Genomic DNA, 16,897 nt, shown 5'->3' with positions numbered 1-16,897 from the left:
CTGCTTGTAATGTTGGAATGTCTACATGTGTTTGTCGAAAGTTGCTGCCACTGTTTGTATATAGCTATGTATATATGTATAAACGTGTGTTTGAAGTTGAAATGTATTCATTTGGGCGTTGAGCAGATGGTATGGAATAAGGGGTGGAATGTCCTGGGGTGCTGTTATGAAGCTGCTTTATTCCTTAAGTGTCCATTTAATGCCCAAGGACGCAGTGCCTTTTAAGATGGAGCTGGGGGGTGGGCCACAGGACCTGAGTGCTGAGCAGTTGAACGGTTCAGCCCAACGGCTTGGGGGCTCTGGGGGGTCTTGCCGGGGCTCGGCACGGAGTGTGCCGGGAGCTCTGTGCTGCTTTTGGGTTTCTTTTGTGTTCTGAGCTAGCGGGAAAAAGGTTCTGTTGGTTTTTCTTGTTCTTTTTCCCTTTCCTTCCCCTTGCCTCATTGCCTCCCTTCCCTCCTCACCGGTCCAGGGAGCCTGCCGGGGGTGGCCCCGGCGGGCCCGTGGTGTGGCCCCAGCTGGTCTGTTCCCTCTCTGGGAATTTGTTGTGTTTTGAGGGGTTTTTTCCCCTGTTCTACCCTGCTTTGTTTGGTGTTAATAAACAGTTTGTTTATTCCACTTTCACTTGCTGTGACTCACTTGCCTTATTGGTGGAGGAAAAGGGGAGGCCCTTTTTCCTTCAGAGGAGACACTCATTCCAGAGTGTTTCCTTCTGAAGTTTTGTCTCCAAAACTGTGACAGCTATCTGGGCAGGAAGAAAGCTACAGCACTTGCTAGTGCTGTGGCAACTGTTTCCCCCTTTTATAAATTACTGAGAACCATGTCCATGGTGTGCATTCAGGTAAGCCTGTAAAATGTGGCAAAATCTCATGGCAGTCAAGATTAAATCCTAGTACCAAGTCATGCAGTTCATACTTAGTAGGACCCATGTGTGTTTTGGACCCATGTTTAGGCCAAAGGGTGCAATCCATCAGGTGCCAGGAGAGAACTTGGGCTCCTCAGAGAGTGCTGATAATTAACAAACTGCCTCAATTTCCCCAGTGAGAATGTTTTCCCATCTTGTGTTAATGGAGATCCCTGACCATGACAAGTGGATCCTTCTGTATCCTTCTACCCATAGAGGTTACCTCTGCAGAATGAAGGTGTCTCAGCAGCTCCTGGAGACTTGGGGTAACCAGGCTGGCTGTGAAATGCTCTCCACTCTTAGTCCAACATTCCCTGCTGGTTTTAAGCAAAAAAGAAATTTAAAGTTGACATGACTGAGCAGTTTAAGGGAATCCAGGAGTCCCTGGGCTGCAATGTGCCTTCCCAAAGTGAGAGACGGATCACTTTGCTGACCCCAGCATATCAGTAGGCACCTGAGAGATAAAGCTGTGTGTAGCCCCAGGGCAAGAGAAAGCTCCTTTGTTTAGGGGTTTACCCTAGAGCTGCTCCATGCAAAAAGTAAGTAAAATGTCTAAAGAACATTGCACTCAGTTGAGAGCTTGTTTGGTGCCCAGGGGAGGCAGACCCAAAACTGGCTCAAACCCGTCATCCATCAGTGGGTCCGTTGTGCCACGAGGACCCTTCATGGACACAACAGCAGTGTCAAGTGGGATGAGCCAGAACATCTTTTAGATGCCCCTGAAAGCAGCTGGAGTTGCAGTAATGCTATCACTGGTGTGGCAGCAGAGAAGGAAAACCTGCCTTAATCAGGGATGTGAAAGGGAAAGTAATGTTCAGTCTGGCAGTTGTGCTCAGGGTTAACAGAGTACCACTGAATCCTTATAGTGGGCTTTCTCCCATGCCAGGATAGTAGTTTCCAACGATGCTTCTCCCTCAAGGCTGAGAAAGTGTTTCTGAATTCTTTCTCAGTTGCTGCTTCAAAGCCCCAAGCGGTCCCTGACATCTGGTCTTGGGGGAACCAGAGGGTCCCAGGGTGGCCCAGAAAAATTGCTCTGGCTGTTGTTGATGCACTAAAAAAAAAGTTTTCTGCAAAGTTCATGCCCACAGTGCTGAGGAGAGGTGGGAGAGCCAGACTCCATCACCCTCACACAGTACCTCTGCCCCTGTGATCAGTGTGCTCTGCATGCTCACACAGTTCTGCCACCCATCAGCACCACAGGCCGATGGGGAAAAAAACCAGGCAACACTGAGACTTCCTCCAAACTCTGGGAATGACATGGGGTGCCTGGTACCATGGCTGCAAAAATGTCTCTCCCATTCCTTTCCAATCTGTCCCTCACTGCCTTTCCCTGCTGCCCAGCTGAGCCACAGGAAGCCACAGGAAGCCACAGGGCACAGGTGCTGGAGGTATCCTGTGAGCAGGTGGCACCACAGCCACCTCTCTACACCCTCCTGCCACACAGGGACTGTGTGCTGCTGGAGGGACGTCTTGTTTGCCTTGCTAAGCTTCAGTCCTGGTTGATTTTTTGCACTCCCAGTGCTGCACACGAGCTGCTTCCTGGAGGTGCTGGTGACATGGGACTCTCCCCCAGAATTTGGCTTACCACAGCCTGCCTGTTTTTTGGCATGGGGAGTTTACTGCGCTTAATCTTTGATGACTGCTGAGCTAAAAAACACTCAGCCCTACAGGGAAAATAAAAAACCCAAACAAATAAAAATCTGTTTTTCTCTACTTGGCCTCTGGGATTTTGTGTCAGCACAAACCATCTTTATGGCTCTCCCAGCACAAGGGATCTGCAGGCTGGCAGCTCCCGCCCAGATTGAGGAGGTTGTTTTTTTCCTGAGGCTACCATCCAGCTGTGTGCCCAAAGGGACTCTGCTGCTGTCAGTTTGTCCTTTCATCGGAGTCCCCCCCAGCCTGCCTGTTGGCTTCTTCCTTACTTTTAATCAAAGCTGTGATTTCAGGCAGGCGTGGATGCACTCACAGAGCGGGTCTTCTGGGCCAGCAGCCACTGCTCTGCTGTCACCCATAGGCACCTCCTTGAAATCCAGTCTGCAACAAATTGGGCTTTTGCTGCAGCCCCTCTGGGGTTTGGATTTTGCCACTAACACTTCTCCCTGTGCAATGCACAGCTGTGGATGTGTTTTCAAGCACTGCCATGTAGCTGGGACCCAGCACAGAGCTGACCCCATTCACTGTCCCCATGTCACGGTGAGCCTCAGACACCATCTCTACACACTGCAACAGGCTTTGGGAGGATGTAAACCAACTCAAACCCAAAGCACTGATTTTCAGGAGGACCTCTGCATCACTGAGGATCTCCTGCAAGGCTGTGAGTGCTCTTAAGTTGCCAACCTGCCCACAGGTCTTCAGCAGTGCCAGCTTCATCCCCCATATGATCATCAGCCAAGTGTATGGATGCCACTTGCACCCAAGGAAGAAGTCAAAGAAAAAGCACTGGGAAAATGTCTTTTGTTGCAAAAGGAGTGAAACGAAGTCCCTCTCAACCCTCAAGCCACACTGTATGTGTTGGCCACTATTATTGATGCCAATGGCACAAGGTAGCTATGGTTTGTGCAGTAACAATGAGAAAGGAAGGAAAAACATTATTTGGGGCAAAGGGGGTGATGCGGGGCAAGGCAGGCTCCTAAATGAGTCTCACATGCTCCATTTCTGGCAATCCCATAGCTACAAGCATCTACTCCACCCGTGTCCTTGCTGTCAGTACCATCTGGAAAGGGGGACTGTGGGGACAGTCAGAAGGACTTTCTGGACTGCCCAAGAGAAGTGGAGAACAGGCTCCTCTTGCTTATCCCCTACAGTCTTGAAGTATGTGTCCTCTGAGAGCAGCATGGACTAGCAAACCCCCCCAGAATCAGTGCTGATGAGCCTTTTTTGGGGTGAATGTCAGTAGAATAGGGGCATCACCCAATTGGTGTGTATGGTCCCCACCCCCGGCAGCTGACAAAACATTGGGGTTCACCTGGACATGGCCTTTTCCAGGCCAGCCCTAAGGCACAGCTAGTCTCTTTGCTGTCAGGACCCAAGGGAGTACAATTCTCAGTCCAATGGGATTGTCTGCCACCACTGCAAACACAAGAGTGGGGTTACTGCCAGCTTCTCCTTTTAAAACATACATCAAAGCTGCAGGCTGCAAGCTTTAAATAAAACAACAATCTCAACCCTGATTTCAGTAAAGACTAGGGTAAGAAAAGCCCCAAATCTCCCTGAACCACCAGCCCCACCAACGTGGTACAGATGGACATAGTTAAACTTCTTTTTGTTTTCCAAAATTTTATCTCAATCAAGGCTATTCATGTTACAGTTCATACCAATTAGAAATTAGAAAAGTGGTTAAAAACAGACCCACCAACATTACAGTCAGACATAGGACAGCATGTACAAACACAAGCATCCAGAAAACCTGATACACAACAGTGCAAGCTTCAAAATTCAATCACATAAGCATCATGTGTGAAAAGGCTGAATCCACATCCCAAACCTGGTTTTGGCCTTTTTCTTGGCTAAGACAAGCTAAACCCAGCTTTGGCCAGTGACCCATGGTGTAAATCAGAGAAATATCCCTAGCAGCAGTTCCCAAGGTATCTGTGCAGAGTTTCTGGTCTGCAAGGTCTGAGAGATCCTCAAGTCCTGCAGTACTACAGCATAGTGTTAGAAATAGTGGTTTTGGTAAAAAGTTGGATGGAAAGGGCACCTAGAAGCCTGTGAGACAGCTTAAGGCAGCACTGCTGAGCCTATCCCCAACATCAGCTCTTAGTCCTCTCAGCAGCTTTACCCTTCTCCTTGCTGGACCATGGAACAGCCATGGACACTTACGCCCTAATTACAGCATTTAGAAAAATAAGGGTACTCTATAATCTTACCCATTCATTGGCATAGTTAAATAAAAGAAAATTATAACTTTGTTAATACAATCCTTTCTTTTGAGGGGAGGGGAAAGAAGACAGTGTGTCTAATGGAGAATTTCCTCCATGACCTTCCTGACAGTGCCTGAAACCACTGCAAGGAGATTGAAGGCACTCATCTGGCTGCTCCCATCATTTTAATAGTAGAAGGATACTAACAGGGATGCTATGTTTCTCTTCACGCAGCCTCATTCCTCATTAGTGATGCATACACTGAGTGGCACGGAACCAGGCGAAGAGAAGGCAATATCTCATGGTCATGCTGGGATCCTTCCCGTGAAGTCCTGTGCCAAGGATCCCAATTCTGCACTGGCAGCTGAGCTGCGCAGCAACATCTCCTCCACCTAATGCTCCCAAGCCAAAGGATGACAAGTATTTCATGAGCAAAGGTTGAAAGGGAAGAGCTGGAGCCTCTCAAAGCATGGTCTTCCTGCACTTCTGGGGCTGCAAAAGCCCCCTCCACACCCGGCCCTTCTTGAAGGCTTTGGCCAGTCTCATCTCCTCACCTTCACTGCCACCCTGCAAGCAAGGACCAAGTCCTGCCAGTGCCCTGATGAGTGACACTGAGGTTCCAGGATTAACTCCTTGCCAGAGGGTGTCTGTAACTTGTAACATAACCGTTATTTGCACTGGTGGCCGGGAAGAAACTTGAGTCCTTCAGAATTAAAAGCCTGAGAAACAAACAGGCTTCAGGAAATGCTTGTGCTCTAGCTGGACAGGGACCTATAAGGCTCCCCTACATCTCATTTTGAGATGAAATTATACAGGGCAGATACAGGTCTTAAGGTGATGCTCCAAAGAATCAATCAAACCAGACTTCCTCACTTCCTTCCTAACTATAAAAGCTCTTCAGATTTTGCCCCTAACAGCTGAATTTCTCCTCCTGCACCCCATCACAACCCTTAGATGCTTAGCGCATCTCCTTTTCTGCCTCCTGAAAAGCCCTGTGGTAGGAGATGGGCTTTGAGAAAGATCCTCACTGGTACCCAACCCTACCCAAAACATGCACTATCACCTTGGGTGGCTGACTTGTGCCAGACCCATGCCCAGCCCACACATAATCCCAGGAGAAGCCCCAGAGACGCTGAGCTGTCCTTGGCTGGCTGTAGCCTGGGCAGGGTGCCCCAACCCTTCCCAGCCATTGCAGTTCAATTCTGCAGAAGCTCATTAAAAATTCAGGGGCTGACACATGTTCCCAACCGGGGCACAGCCAGGAATTCTTGCCTTAGGGAAAAAGGCTGCCAGACTTCAATCCTGTTTGCCCTGCCTTGGGTCTCTGTAAATTCATTTTCCCATACAAAACCAAATGGGAAATCTGCCAAAGAGGCAGCTGCTGGGCACTTGGGGTGCAGGATCCCATCACCCCATGTGCCCTCTAGAAGCCTGTGACAGCAATCGCACCTCCAGCAACACCAACGCTGCGTGAGGAAGGTCCCTGGGACTCTCCCAGGGAGAGAGGAGGGCTGACTCAGGAAAACCCTCAACAAAATCATCACCTCTTAATGGCGACCTGAGATGGGTATTAGCTTAACTTCATGTTATATGAGAACATTTCTGTGGGTGCAGTGAGAACACCCACTGGCACAGACCCATCAGTTCATAGAGCCGGTGTTTTCCACCCACAGGCAAGCCGGCTATCAGCAAACGTCACTGTCAATCCAAGACATGTGTGGCTCACGGGAACCAGCTGTTCCCAGGGAAGCGCCGCATGGAGTGTCTGAGGACAGCTTTGCTCCAGGCAGACCTTCTGCCAGCAATAAACCTCATCTGTCCTTAAAAACCAAAAAGGATGGTATCAGCAGGATAATCATGCAACTAAGTGGGGTCATAAATGCTTAAAAAATGGGATGTGCTGGCACAGGCAGTGCTGCTCTAGGAAAGGCAATGTTGATGCCCTGGGCAAAACACAGAGAGGCAAGAGCCTTGTAGAGGGAGTCAAATGGGTGAGCAGGTGGGATGCAGCTGTCCCAGCAGGAAATAAGCAACCCATTCAGTTAGAACACATGGATATCACTTGAGTGACCTGACCTGTCTGGTACTCAGGAAAACAGGAGCATGGGGCAACTGTTAGTTCAGTGCTGTGCCAGGGAAAAGGGGGGAAAAAAAAGTGTGTATATATATATGTAATGCTGTTTTGCTTTATGGTCTTAAAAATATCCTTTTGAATATATTTGCCATATTATAAAACTTAGGGCAGGCTGTGCTGCAGCAACCCTCCCACAGCACACGCCTCCATATCCAGTGCCAGGTGCTCCCACAAGACTAGGAAGGCTCCCCACTGGCACTAACCAACTTCCAACTCTTGAAATCCTTGAGAACTGAAAAGATATTGGGTTTACTACATGTCTGCAGACAGACCGACAACTCCTTTCTGACCTAACCAGATAAATTGTTGCCTACTGTAATCCAATCAGAGCCTACCACCAGACCCAAATTAAAAAAATCAAGACCAATCCCCAAATAAAAAAAAATTATCCCCAAGAACAGTGAAGTCTATTTAGTTCCCTTCCTCCACCCCAGTCTCAAATGAAATGTGCAATTAGAGTTATTATTTGTTAGAAAGTCCTAGGTAAGGCATGGTTATTCCAAAGCTGATGAAGAAGCCTGTTAGGAAACCCAGAGGAAATAGGCAACTTCGTCCAGGTCAACGGGATAGTCAGTGAGCAGCACCGGGGTCTTCTCAAACAGCTCCCCCTTGTAGCTGCGCCATTTGCCCGCTGGCAGGTAGACATCCCGCTCCTGCTTGCCCATCTCCAGCACCGGGGCCACCATGAGGGTGTCCCCGATGAGGAACTGGGAGTCAATCCGGTGAGTGGCCTCGTCACGGGGGGAGATCCACCAGATGGGACGGATGATGGGGTCGCCTGTGTCGGTGACCTCCCCCGCCAGCTCCAGCAGCAGCGGGGCCACCAGTGACTCATGGAGCTCTGTGAACTTCTGCGCAATCTCCACCACCTCCTTGTCGTAGAGCCAAGGCGGGATGGAGAACTGCATGGAGGGCATGAAGGCCGACAGCTCCAGCCAGCGCACGTACAGCTCCCGGTCAGGGATCTCCACTGCCCCATTGGTCTTATTGGGGAAAAAATTGCCCCCTATCATGTCCGCAGATATGAAGGGGTACCCCAGCATGCTGATGGTGAGCACAGTGGGGATGAGGGACTTGAGGCCCAACTCATAGCCCCAGACAGAGTCACGGTCGATGATGCGGAAGAAGCAGGAGATGTTCTGTGACTGGTATCCCACTCGCACCTCAGCCAGCTCGTAGAAGGGGATGGCCATCTCTGTGTAGCGCCGGGACCAGATGCTGGGGTCCGACAGCGGGCGGAAGGTGCTGAACTGCTTGGGCAGGTAGCTGGTCTCACCCGCATCGAACTTGAAGGAGGAGATGCCGTACTTGTGCCGGAGTTGGCGCAGGTGGCTCTGGAACCAGTCCCGGGCTGCTGGGTTGGTGAAGTCCAGGATGGCCCCAATGCCGTTCCACCACTCCACCATGGCCGGCAGCCGCCCTGACGGCTCCTTGATAAACAGCTGACGCTCAATCCCCACACCAAAATTGGAGGAATTGTAGTTTATGAAAGGATGAGTCCACAGAGTGACCTTAAACCCATCTTCCTTCAGCTTTGCAAACATCTCTGTTACGTTGGGGAACTTGACAGGGTCAAAGTCAAAGTCCCCATAGGCTTGGGTATACATGTCATCAATCTCAATGTGGCTGCAGTTAAAATGGTACTTCTTGATCTTTTCAGCAAATCGCAAGAGTTTATCCTGGTCAATATCATTCTTGTAGAGGGCCCAGGTGGACCATATGGGGTATCGGAAGGCGTTCTCAGCAGGGATCTTGGAGGGCTTGTTGAAGTACCTGCGCACCATGTACTTGTGGATGGAGGTGACGTCGGAGCCCACGCAGACACGGTAGCTGAGCTCGGGGAAGGGCTGCTGGCCCAGTGGGGGCTTGTAGGGCGAGTCCTTGTAGCGGGCCTGGAAGAAGAGAGTGCGCTCAGTGGCGTTGAAGCCCAAGTGGAAGGGCACGGAGTCGTTGATCTTGATGGCCGCCGCCTTGGAGGAGAGCCAGTAGCGCTCCAGGATGCCGCCAAAGCTGTCGCGGAAGGAGTAGACGTCGCTGGTCACGTAGGGCACGGGCTCCTGGTAGCCGGCCAGGCGGATGGGCCAGTGCTGGGTGCTCATCTCCGAGCCCCCGTACCAGTGGGCGTCCTCCCAGAACATGGTGTGCTCCACGGCCGGGCCGGCCTCCAGCTCCTCCCAGCGCACGCGGTAGCACATCACCGTGTCCTTGGGCTTCACCGTCTGGATGAAGAAGTTGAGCGGCCCCCGGCTCGAGCGCGAGCAGCTCAGGATCTCACCCTCCTTGGAGCACGACTCCAGGTCCAGGCTGCCCGAGCGGAAGGCCAGCCGGAACACCACCTCCCCGTGCTGGTTGCGGATGATGAAGCCGTCCGCCCGCAGGTCCATCAGCTCCGTCTTGAGCCGCTCCGCCTTCCGCAGGGACACCGTGTAGTAGCACCAGGCCACCACTGCGGCAATGAACAGGATGAGGCCCAGCAAGATGGCACCCAACATGGGCCTCAGCTCCTTGGAGGGCTTCTGCTTCACTGGTGTGAAGCTCTCTGGCAGGAAAGTGTACATGGTGCTGCGTTTTCTCTAGAGCTTTCTGCAGAGGAGTAGGAAAGAAGCACGCCTGGGGTTCTCAGGAGAAGACAACAGATTGTTAGGAGAGCTCCCACCTCCACCGAATCCCAGAACATCCGTCTCTGAAAAAGGAGAGGATATAAATAGTCTGAGAGAACCTCTGCATCAAGGGACAGCGTGTCATCCATTTGCTCCTCCCGGCTCCCTCTGCCTGTCTGTGACATGCCAGGTGTTGTGTTCCAAGTACCAGACACCATCTCCAATTACTCCAGGCAAGACAACACATGCAGAGAACAGCCTGAGCCCTACACAGGGAACGACCACGGGGCAACAAGGACCAAATAATTGCCATAATTAGTGTTTTTTTGTTTTGGGGAGACTTTAAGTGAGGCAGGAATGGAGACTGGGTGGAAGTAGAAGGAGGCTGAACAGGAACCAGATCAGCTCACTGACAGTGTCTTTAAGAGACAGAGATAACTAAGAGCTATAAAAGACACCACGTAATGAATTCCACACAGCCACTCCTAATTTTAATCATATTGCCTCCCTGGCAGATTTAATTCATCTGCAGCAACATCCCCTCCTTGTCCCAAGCATGTTCCAGCTGCTCCACCTGGGTGATGCTTTGCAGTCAAAGTGGGTAAATACCTGCTTCTCCACAGCTCACGGTGAGCCAAATGGGGCTGGGGTACCGGTGGCTCATGTCTGGTTTTGGGGGGCATGTAGGGGGTGCGGTGAGTGGCACAGAATGGCTGGCTCCTGCCATGTGCTCAGACCTTTACAGCATTTCTGGGTAGAAAAGAACTTCCAGCTTTTCTGAAAGAAAAGCTAACCTTGTAGTAAGTGAGCAGTGCAGGACCTCCAAAGGGCCCTTCCTCCATCCAGCAAGGCTCCAGGCTATGTTTCAGCTCCAGCCCACTCCCCCCTGAGTGGCCCCGGGGAAGTAGGCTGTGCCAAGAGCCTAATGGCTTTTCCTTGGCCACAGCCTGGCTGGGCTCCGCCAAGCATAACGCCTGGGATCCAGGGGAGAAAAGTAAAGTAAGGACATGGGAGAGTGAGAAGCAAACGCAGCTGCTGGAGGAATAGGGGAGGGAGAGGAGCTGCAAAGCTGCAGACCAGCTGCCTGATATCTGCCTGGTGCCAGCAAACACAGCCGGTTCCTCCCTAAGCTCTGGGGCTGTAAACCTGCTGGCTGTGGGCAAACCAGAAGGAAAAAACCTCTTTTTCTGCACAAATGAAACCAGTTGCAGAGATTCCCTCTAAAGAGATTGGTTTTTTCTTAAGAAAAAGGAAGAAAAAGATCCAAAATAAATTACGGAACCCTCTCCCTGCAATAGACATGGCAATCCAGAACACGTATTTCTCTGTGCCTCAAAAAGATCCAAGAAAGGAAAAGTAAAGCAGAAGGGGGTCCTGAACACCACCTAAGCCTTGTTGCTCCACTGTAGCTATGTGCAAACTGCAGCACCTGTGCACAGGCTCAACAAAACATTCTGTGTTTATATTCTTCATCTTGAAGCAGGTATTGGACCAGACCTTGCAGCAGGCAGGTCATTCTAACCTTCCCCTGGGAGTTAGTAACTTTCTAGACAGCCAGTTGCTTTAAATGGGATTACAGAGGCATTAGGCAGCGATTAGCCTGAACAGGCGATAGGTTTAGTTAAACAACTTGTCCCATGGCCAACTCCCACAGAGCCCTCACTTGCCAGCGAGGAGCTCGGGAACGGGTTGGGGACAGCTCCAACCACTCCAACTGTGTCACCCAGCACTGGATCCTGCCCCCCAGGTGGGCAACAGGGCTCTCACCACCCAGCACTTGTGATGCAAGACCAGCTGAGCCAAGCCAAATTGGGCAATAAAGACAGGGAGGAGGTGGTGGTGGGATGAGGCTGTGTTTGGGATACACCTTTCATCCCTCTCTCAACTCTTCCTTGGCTTTAGGGTGAACCAGAAGCAGCACAGGGCCATCCCAGGGATGGCGGGGAGGAAGGTTTGCAGAAGGACTTTGGCTAAAACCAGCACAGCTGAGTGAAGCTGCAAGTGGCAGGATGATACTGGAAATACAGATGGGTACACTGAGCCCAAATAAATCCTCACCCTCTCAACACTGGGAGGTTTTGGGATGCCAGAGAGAGAGGGACGTACGAATACCTGTCACTCCAGAGCCATGCCTCTATCTCACTTGTGCCTTATCTGGGGACTGCAAAGGTCAAGGGGGAAAAAAATAAAATGCACCCTTCACCAAGCAGGACTTGCAAATAATTTGGGAAAAGTTTTCACATTTTCTTTATAAAAAAGAGGGCAAAATGATGTTTTCTTTGCCAATTCTCATTTAGGGTTTTAAGCCCAAGAAATATCTGATACTGCTACTGAGGCTCCATCTAAAATTGACAGCAGCTCCCACGGCTTCAGGGAATTTCTGGATTTTTATCTACCTTTCAGGAAGCTGGCTTATTATTTATGAACTACTTCGAAGCTGCTCTATTTTTAGGCTGTTTCTTTCTTTTCCCCCCCATGGACTGGAGCTCATGGCACACATGAGGGAGCCATCACTGCTACTGTCAGTAGAGAAATAATGTGGTTTTTAAGAAAGGTTTTGCAGCCTCTTGAGTCCCTTGGACACCAATCCGCCTCAGAGTGATGTGCAAGCTGAGTGATTGAGCTGGTGGATTTAATCCTGCTCTGACTGCTGTGGCTGGGTCAGGATCAAACCCTGTGGCTGCTGAGGAACATTGCCTACTTGGACATGACTTTAACAAAGATGATGAGAAGGGTGTTTGCAGACATCACCCAGCACAGTGATGGGCCAAGGAGATCTCCAAAAACAATCTTGGTCTGTGCCCTCTATTTTTTTGCCTTGTTAACAGAATGTACATTCTCCAGTGGGAGATCTGGCACCGTCCCAGGTGAGAGCTAAGTCTCCCAGGCTCCCCGGAGATGCGTTCCGCCTCTCACTCGCAAGCTGCAGCCCGCAGAGGTGCCTGCTCATGCACTGCCTGTTTCAACAATTTCTTTTTTGTGTAACGCTAACTTGTTATTTTGCTCCAAGATGACATTGTGGCGACCTTTAACTCCTCAGGGAAAAAAAAAAAGAAAACTAGAAGGGAGAGTGTCAAAGTCAAACAGCATGTTTGCAGCTTGCTGCGCCGGAGCTTCCCAGCTGACTCAAAACAAAGGTTTTTCTCTGTGTTCTGTGAAAGCAGCGAGTCGCCTTGCCTCAACTCAAGATGAAAGCAAAACATCTGAGCAGGACACACTTTATAGAGTAAAAATAAAAATCCATTTTTTGACCGCTTCTATTTTTACCAACACCACCGCTAACCACAAGCTGCGAGACCCACAGCACCACTAACCCCAGCCACTCTGCAATTAGGACATTCATTTAAAGAGGGTCAATAACATATAACTGGTCTCTATTGCCCTGGCAGGGTCAGGTCTGAACTGCGCTAGGGGCCAAGCTCCTGCCGGAGACACACACCCACTTCCCTCACCGGGATGCCAGGAAACCCTCCCTCTTCCACTGCAAGGTGCTGCCGCCTCCTCCCCAAACATCTTGGCAGGAGTTGAGCTCAGGAAATAGTACAGAAACACTGCAGATTTTACCAGGAGGCATCTCCAATCCCACACAAGAGCAGGGAATGAGGACAGCAAATTAAGGGAAAAATTTCTTCTCCGCAAAAAAGCTGTGGAGGCAATAAAACCTCCATGTGTCCAGTCTGAAACCCCCTGCAGGGAACCTGCCCTGACAAAGGGACTTTGTACACCTGAGACAGGGGACAAACAAACCCTTCCTGGGGGGTTAATTTCCCTTGGAGGGGTGTGCAGCAGAGCACTGGAGTTCTGTGGAGGGCTTTTTGGAGTCAAATAAGGTGAAATCACTGCTCCTCCCGCTTGGCGCTGATGGGAGCAGGTGAGATGGGTGGAGGCACCTGGTGACAACGCAGGCACAGAGCGCAGGGCTGCTCCCCACACACCCTGATTCCACATGGATCAGAAGCACTCATTCCCTCCCTAATCCTGTGGATTCCCCCAAATACTACAATGGATCACCCTGAGGCTCTGGGTTTATCTCTGCAACACTCAAGCCACCTCCGGGGGCATGCGTGAGGCACAGACACCCGGCCCCTGAGCCCTGGGGGATCCTCCACCTTCACCGTCCTTGCTGTGGTCAGAACAGGGATGGACCCACTGCCTGACCTGCGGGGTTCCTGAAGATGCTGCGGTGGGGGAGCTCTCTGCCCCTCCTGCAAAGCGACAGACCCTTCTTGTCAGGGCTTTTGCAAATTCTCCACCGCACCCGGCTGCTGGACACAGAGAGGCCCATGCAGGAGGCAGCTCACCCTCCGGGGCACGGTGCCCCAGTACTTACCTAGCCATGGCTTCCTGGGGATCCCTGCCTGCCGCCTGGCTCCACCACAGTCGTCTTTTTAAGCACATGAAAAAGGAGCACCGCTCCATCTCCACGTCCCCGGCAGCTCCATCCTCTCCATCACGTGGGGCGTTCCGGGGCTCCGAGCTGGCCGCTCCGTGAGCAGCGGGTGTCCGCGGGCAGGAGGAGGGGACCAGCACGTCACCGCTGTCTTCTCAGGCACCGTGACGAATGTGTGAGCAGCCAACCCTCCGGCCGGGGTGTGCCAAGGCGAGCGGAGCCCGGCCAGGAGGGGCGGCCGCACACGGGAGCGCGCTTCCACCCTCCTCCGCTCGCGGACACCCGGGATCCGGGCTGGCATCTCACCTCCCTGCCAGGTGGGCGGGAAGGGCCGGCGAAGGCGCATCCCCTCCCTGCACTCACAAGAGCGCCAGAATCAGAAAGCACAAGGGAAAAAAGACTAATCCAACCCAAGGTTTGGGGTGATTTTTCTTTTCTTCCCCAAATGTTGTGATTTTAAGCAGAGTCATGACCCAGAAGAGTAATGAGGCTGCCTCGTGTGAAAAGAAACAAGCTGCCCCACTGGTGCTGGTTGGTTTGTAAGATAGGATTAAACAGCACTGGGCACCTGGAGGATAAACCCCAAATCCAAGGTGGCCGTGTGAATACAGAGCTCATCTGCAAAGTGCAGACAGGCTGCCAGCACCTCACTCTGTCTGCGAGAGGAGGCAGGAGATTTGAAGCTGTGGCATTAGCTCTGCCCAGCCTTAAATGCTTTCACCTTTATTATAGGAATTGTGACTTTGCAGCCCAGTTTTGTCTTTTAAAGTTTCCAGTGTCAAGTGATGCTCCAAACCCATTCAGACACTTCATCCAGTGTTTGACCATGAATACAAAGCAGCCACAGGGAACCAATTCTGGCAGCAGATGACTTAATATTTAACACCCCTGACAATTCCCCTTTTACAATATCATCTTTCTTTGTTCTTCACCCCGTGCTAATTACCAAGATGAAGTTTAATAAACTGGGTTTTCACTGTAACCCTGCACACAGCTCGTGGTGCTTTCATCTCATGACTAAACCATGACCAGAGGCTTCTTCTTTCCCCTGCCTAGAGGCACATCAGGGAGCCTGAATTTATCTGAGCTGCAAAGATCTGTGGAGACTTTAAAACAAAGTGAGTCCTCCTGGTCCACTTGTATCAAAGTGCATTGGACATGAGGGAGAGAAAGCTCCAGGGCTCTCCCCTTAAGGACATGCCTCTGTCCACCTTGGAGATGCCCTACAGGTTCTGTGGGAGCTGGAGAGAGCCGGGCTCTGAAACTGTGGTCCACTGGGTAACCCTGAGCCCAGCAGTCAGCTCCTCAGCACCCACAGGGCCACCAGATCTCGTGCCGAACAGTGGCAAAAGCAGAACACCAAACAGTGGTGCTATTAGCTTATTTCATGTGCTACTTTTGCCATGTAAGATACATAGCCACAAAGATTTTGGTGTCTTTTCCAAGGTCTCTTGGTCCCCAGCCCAACTCTGGCTGGTACAAGACGTGTGTCATCTACCACCCCATCACTCCAACAGCCTCTCCCCAAAGTGGGTGTCAATCTCACTCACTGCTCATCTCTGTCCTCCAAGACAACCCACCCTGTAAGTGGGACCCAGTGCCCCGTTTTGTCCACGCAGATTCTTTCTCTGAAGAGCTGACTCAGCGCTTTGGGAGCGCTCAGCATTTCGGATGCTGATGCAGGCTGAAACCTGAGCCCACCCCAACATCCAAGTGCTACAACATGATATGGGGGAGAAATGGAAACCTAAGCACGCCCCTCTGGCACAGCCCTGCCAATTTTCCAGTCATCGAGTCACCATGAAACTCCAGGCACTGGCAGCTCCAGAGAGCTGTGGATGGCTCAAGATGCTGGGCTGTTGACACAAGTCCCAGAATTTGTATCCAACCGTCAGTGATTCTGGATAACCTTGGCCCAAACGCAGTCACCAATCCCTTTAAGTGCTTCCGTGCAGCTTTTCCATGTGCAGATCCAGCCACACAGCCTCACAAACGTCATTCTCCACTGGGCTGTGGGTGTCTGCTGTGCCAGGCACTTGCCTTTGGACATCATGGGTATCCCAAAGTGGTAAGGGGGGAAAAGGGGAAGAAGCATTTGTGCTTTCTAACACAGCTTTGGCCACTCCTTGCCATGGCCAGCGAGGTCAGAGCTGTCCCAAAACCCACTCCAAACCCAATCGAGCACACAGCACAATGAGCTGCGTACAACCATCTGCAAAGTTTTCACTACCAAGCATCTTATCAAGCGGCAAAAGTTGAAGCTGCTCTTTGCGAGTCGTGCCGGGGACGTGTCTCCCGGCTCCGTTCATCTCCGGGCAGGCAGACTCCCACCTACCGGAGAACTCGCGCGGCCCCTGCCCGGCGGGGTGCGGAGGGCTCGCACCCCAAGGTCTGGGCAAAGCTCCGTACCTTCACCGCGCTCCCCGCGGGCCTTCCCGAGCCCTCGCCGATGCCGCAGCCTGGGGTCTGCGGGAGGGGGAGCCCCTCGCCCGCCTCTTCCCGCACCCCCCGAGCCGGGGCTGCGCCCCCGCCCCCGCCCCGAGCGCAGCCCCGGGAGCCGCTCACTCACCGGCACCGCCGGGCCATAGCCGGGTCTGCCGGCCCGGGGGGCTCCGGGCGCGGGGCTCAGCGCGGTTCCGGGGTTGGGCGCTGCCCGCCCCGCCCCGGCTCCCGCCCCGGACCGGCCCCCGGACCGGCGCTCCCCGATGGGAGATGTAGTTCGGCCCGGGCAGGGCAGCTCCGGGGGGCGCCGGGGGCTGGAGCCGCTGGGGATGTCCGGGGGAGCGTGGGGATGGGGTACCCCCGGGGCTGGGCTAGGGGTATCGGGGTTTGGCTCCGGCGGGGCTGTGCCGGGGTGCTTTTGGGTCGGGATGAGGTTTTCATGAGATGCTTTGGAGCTGGGACAAGTTTGTCATGGGATGCCTTGGGGCAGGGACAGGATTTCAGTGGATGCCTTTGGGCTGTGCTGGGCTCTTCACGTGATGCTTTGGGACTGGGATGAGCATTACATGG

At 52.2% G+C, this 16,897-nt stretch overlaps 1 protein-coding gene across 3 annotated transcripts; it reads right to left on the bottom strand.

The window, feature by feature from the left end:
* Positions 1-3,338: 3,338 nt before the first annotated feature.
* LOC116437955 (myogenesis-regulating glycosidase-like) lies at positions 3,339-16,560 on the bottom strand. Of its 3 annotated transcripts, none has more exons than XM_032096358.1 (2): positions 16,455-16,560; positions 3,339-9,578 (listed from the first exon to the last, which is right to left on the bottom strand). In XM_032096358.1, exon 2 carries the CDS (start codon positions 9,451-9,453, stop codon positions 7,417-7,419), a length of 2,037 nt encoding a protein of 678 aa, XP_031952249.1. In that variant the 5' UTR covers positions 9,454-9,578; positions 16,455-16,560; the 3' UTR covers positions 3,339-7,416. The 3 variants fall into 3 exon arrangements, with proteins under 3 accessions (XP_031952249.1, XP_031952250.1, XP_031952248.1); XM_032096359.1 differs by lacking the exon at positions 16,455-16,560 and adding an exon at positions 16,295-16,410; XM_032096357.1 differs by lacking the exon at positions 16,455-16,560 and adding an exon at positions 13,826-16,272.
* Positions 16,561-16,897: the final 337 nt, after the last annotated feature.

Source organism: Corvus moneduloides, chromosome Z (assembly GCF_009650955.1).
Source record: "Corvus moneduloides isolate bCorMon1 chromosome Z, bCorMon1.pri, whole genome shotgun sequence".
Taxonomy (NCBI): domain Eukaryota; kingdom Metazoa; phylum Chordata; class Aves; order Passeriformes; family Corvidae; genus Corvus; species Corvus moneduloides.
This window is presented reverse-complemented; position numbering and strand designations above follow the sequence as displayed.

Coding starts and splice junctions, on each gene's coding strand:
- LOC116437955 (XM_032096358.1), bottom strand. CDS start 9,453: ATGTACACTTTCCTGCCAGAGAGCTTCACACCAGTGAAGCAGAAGCCC.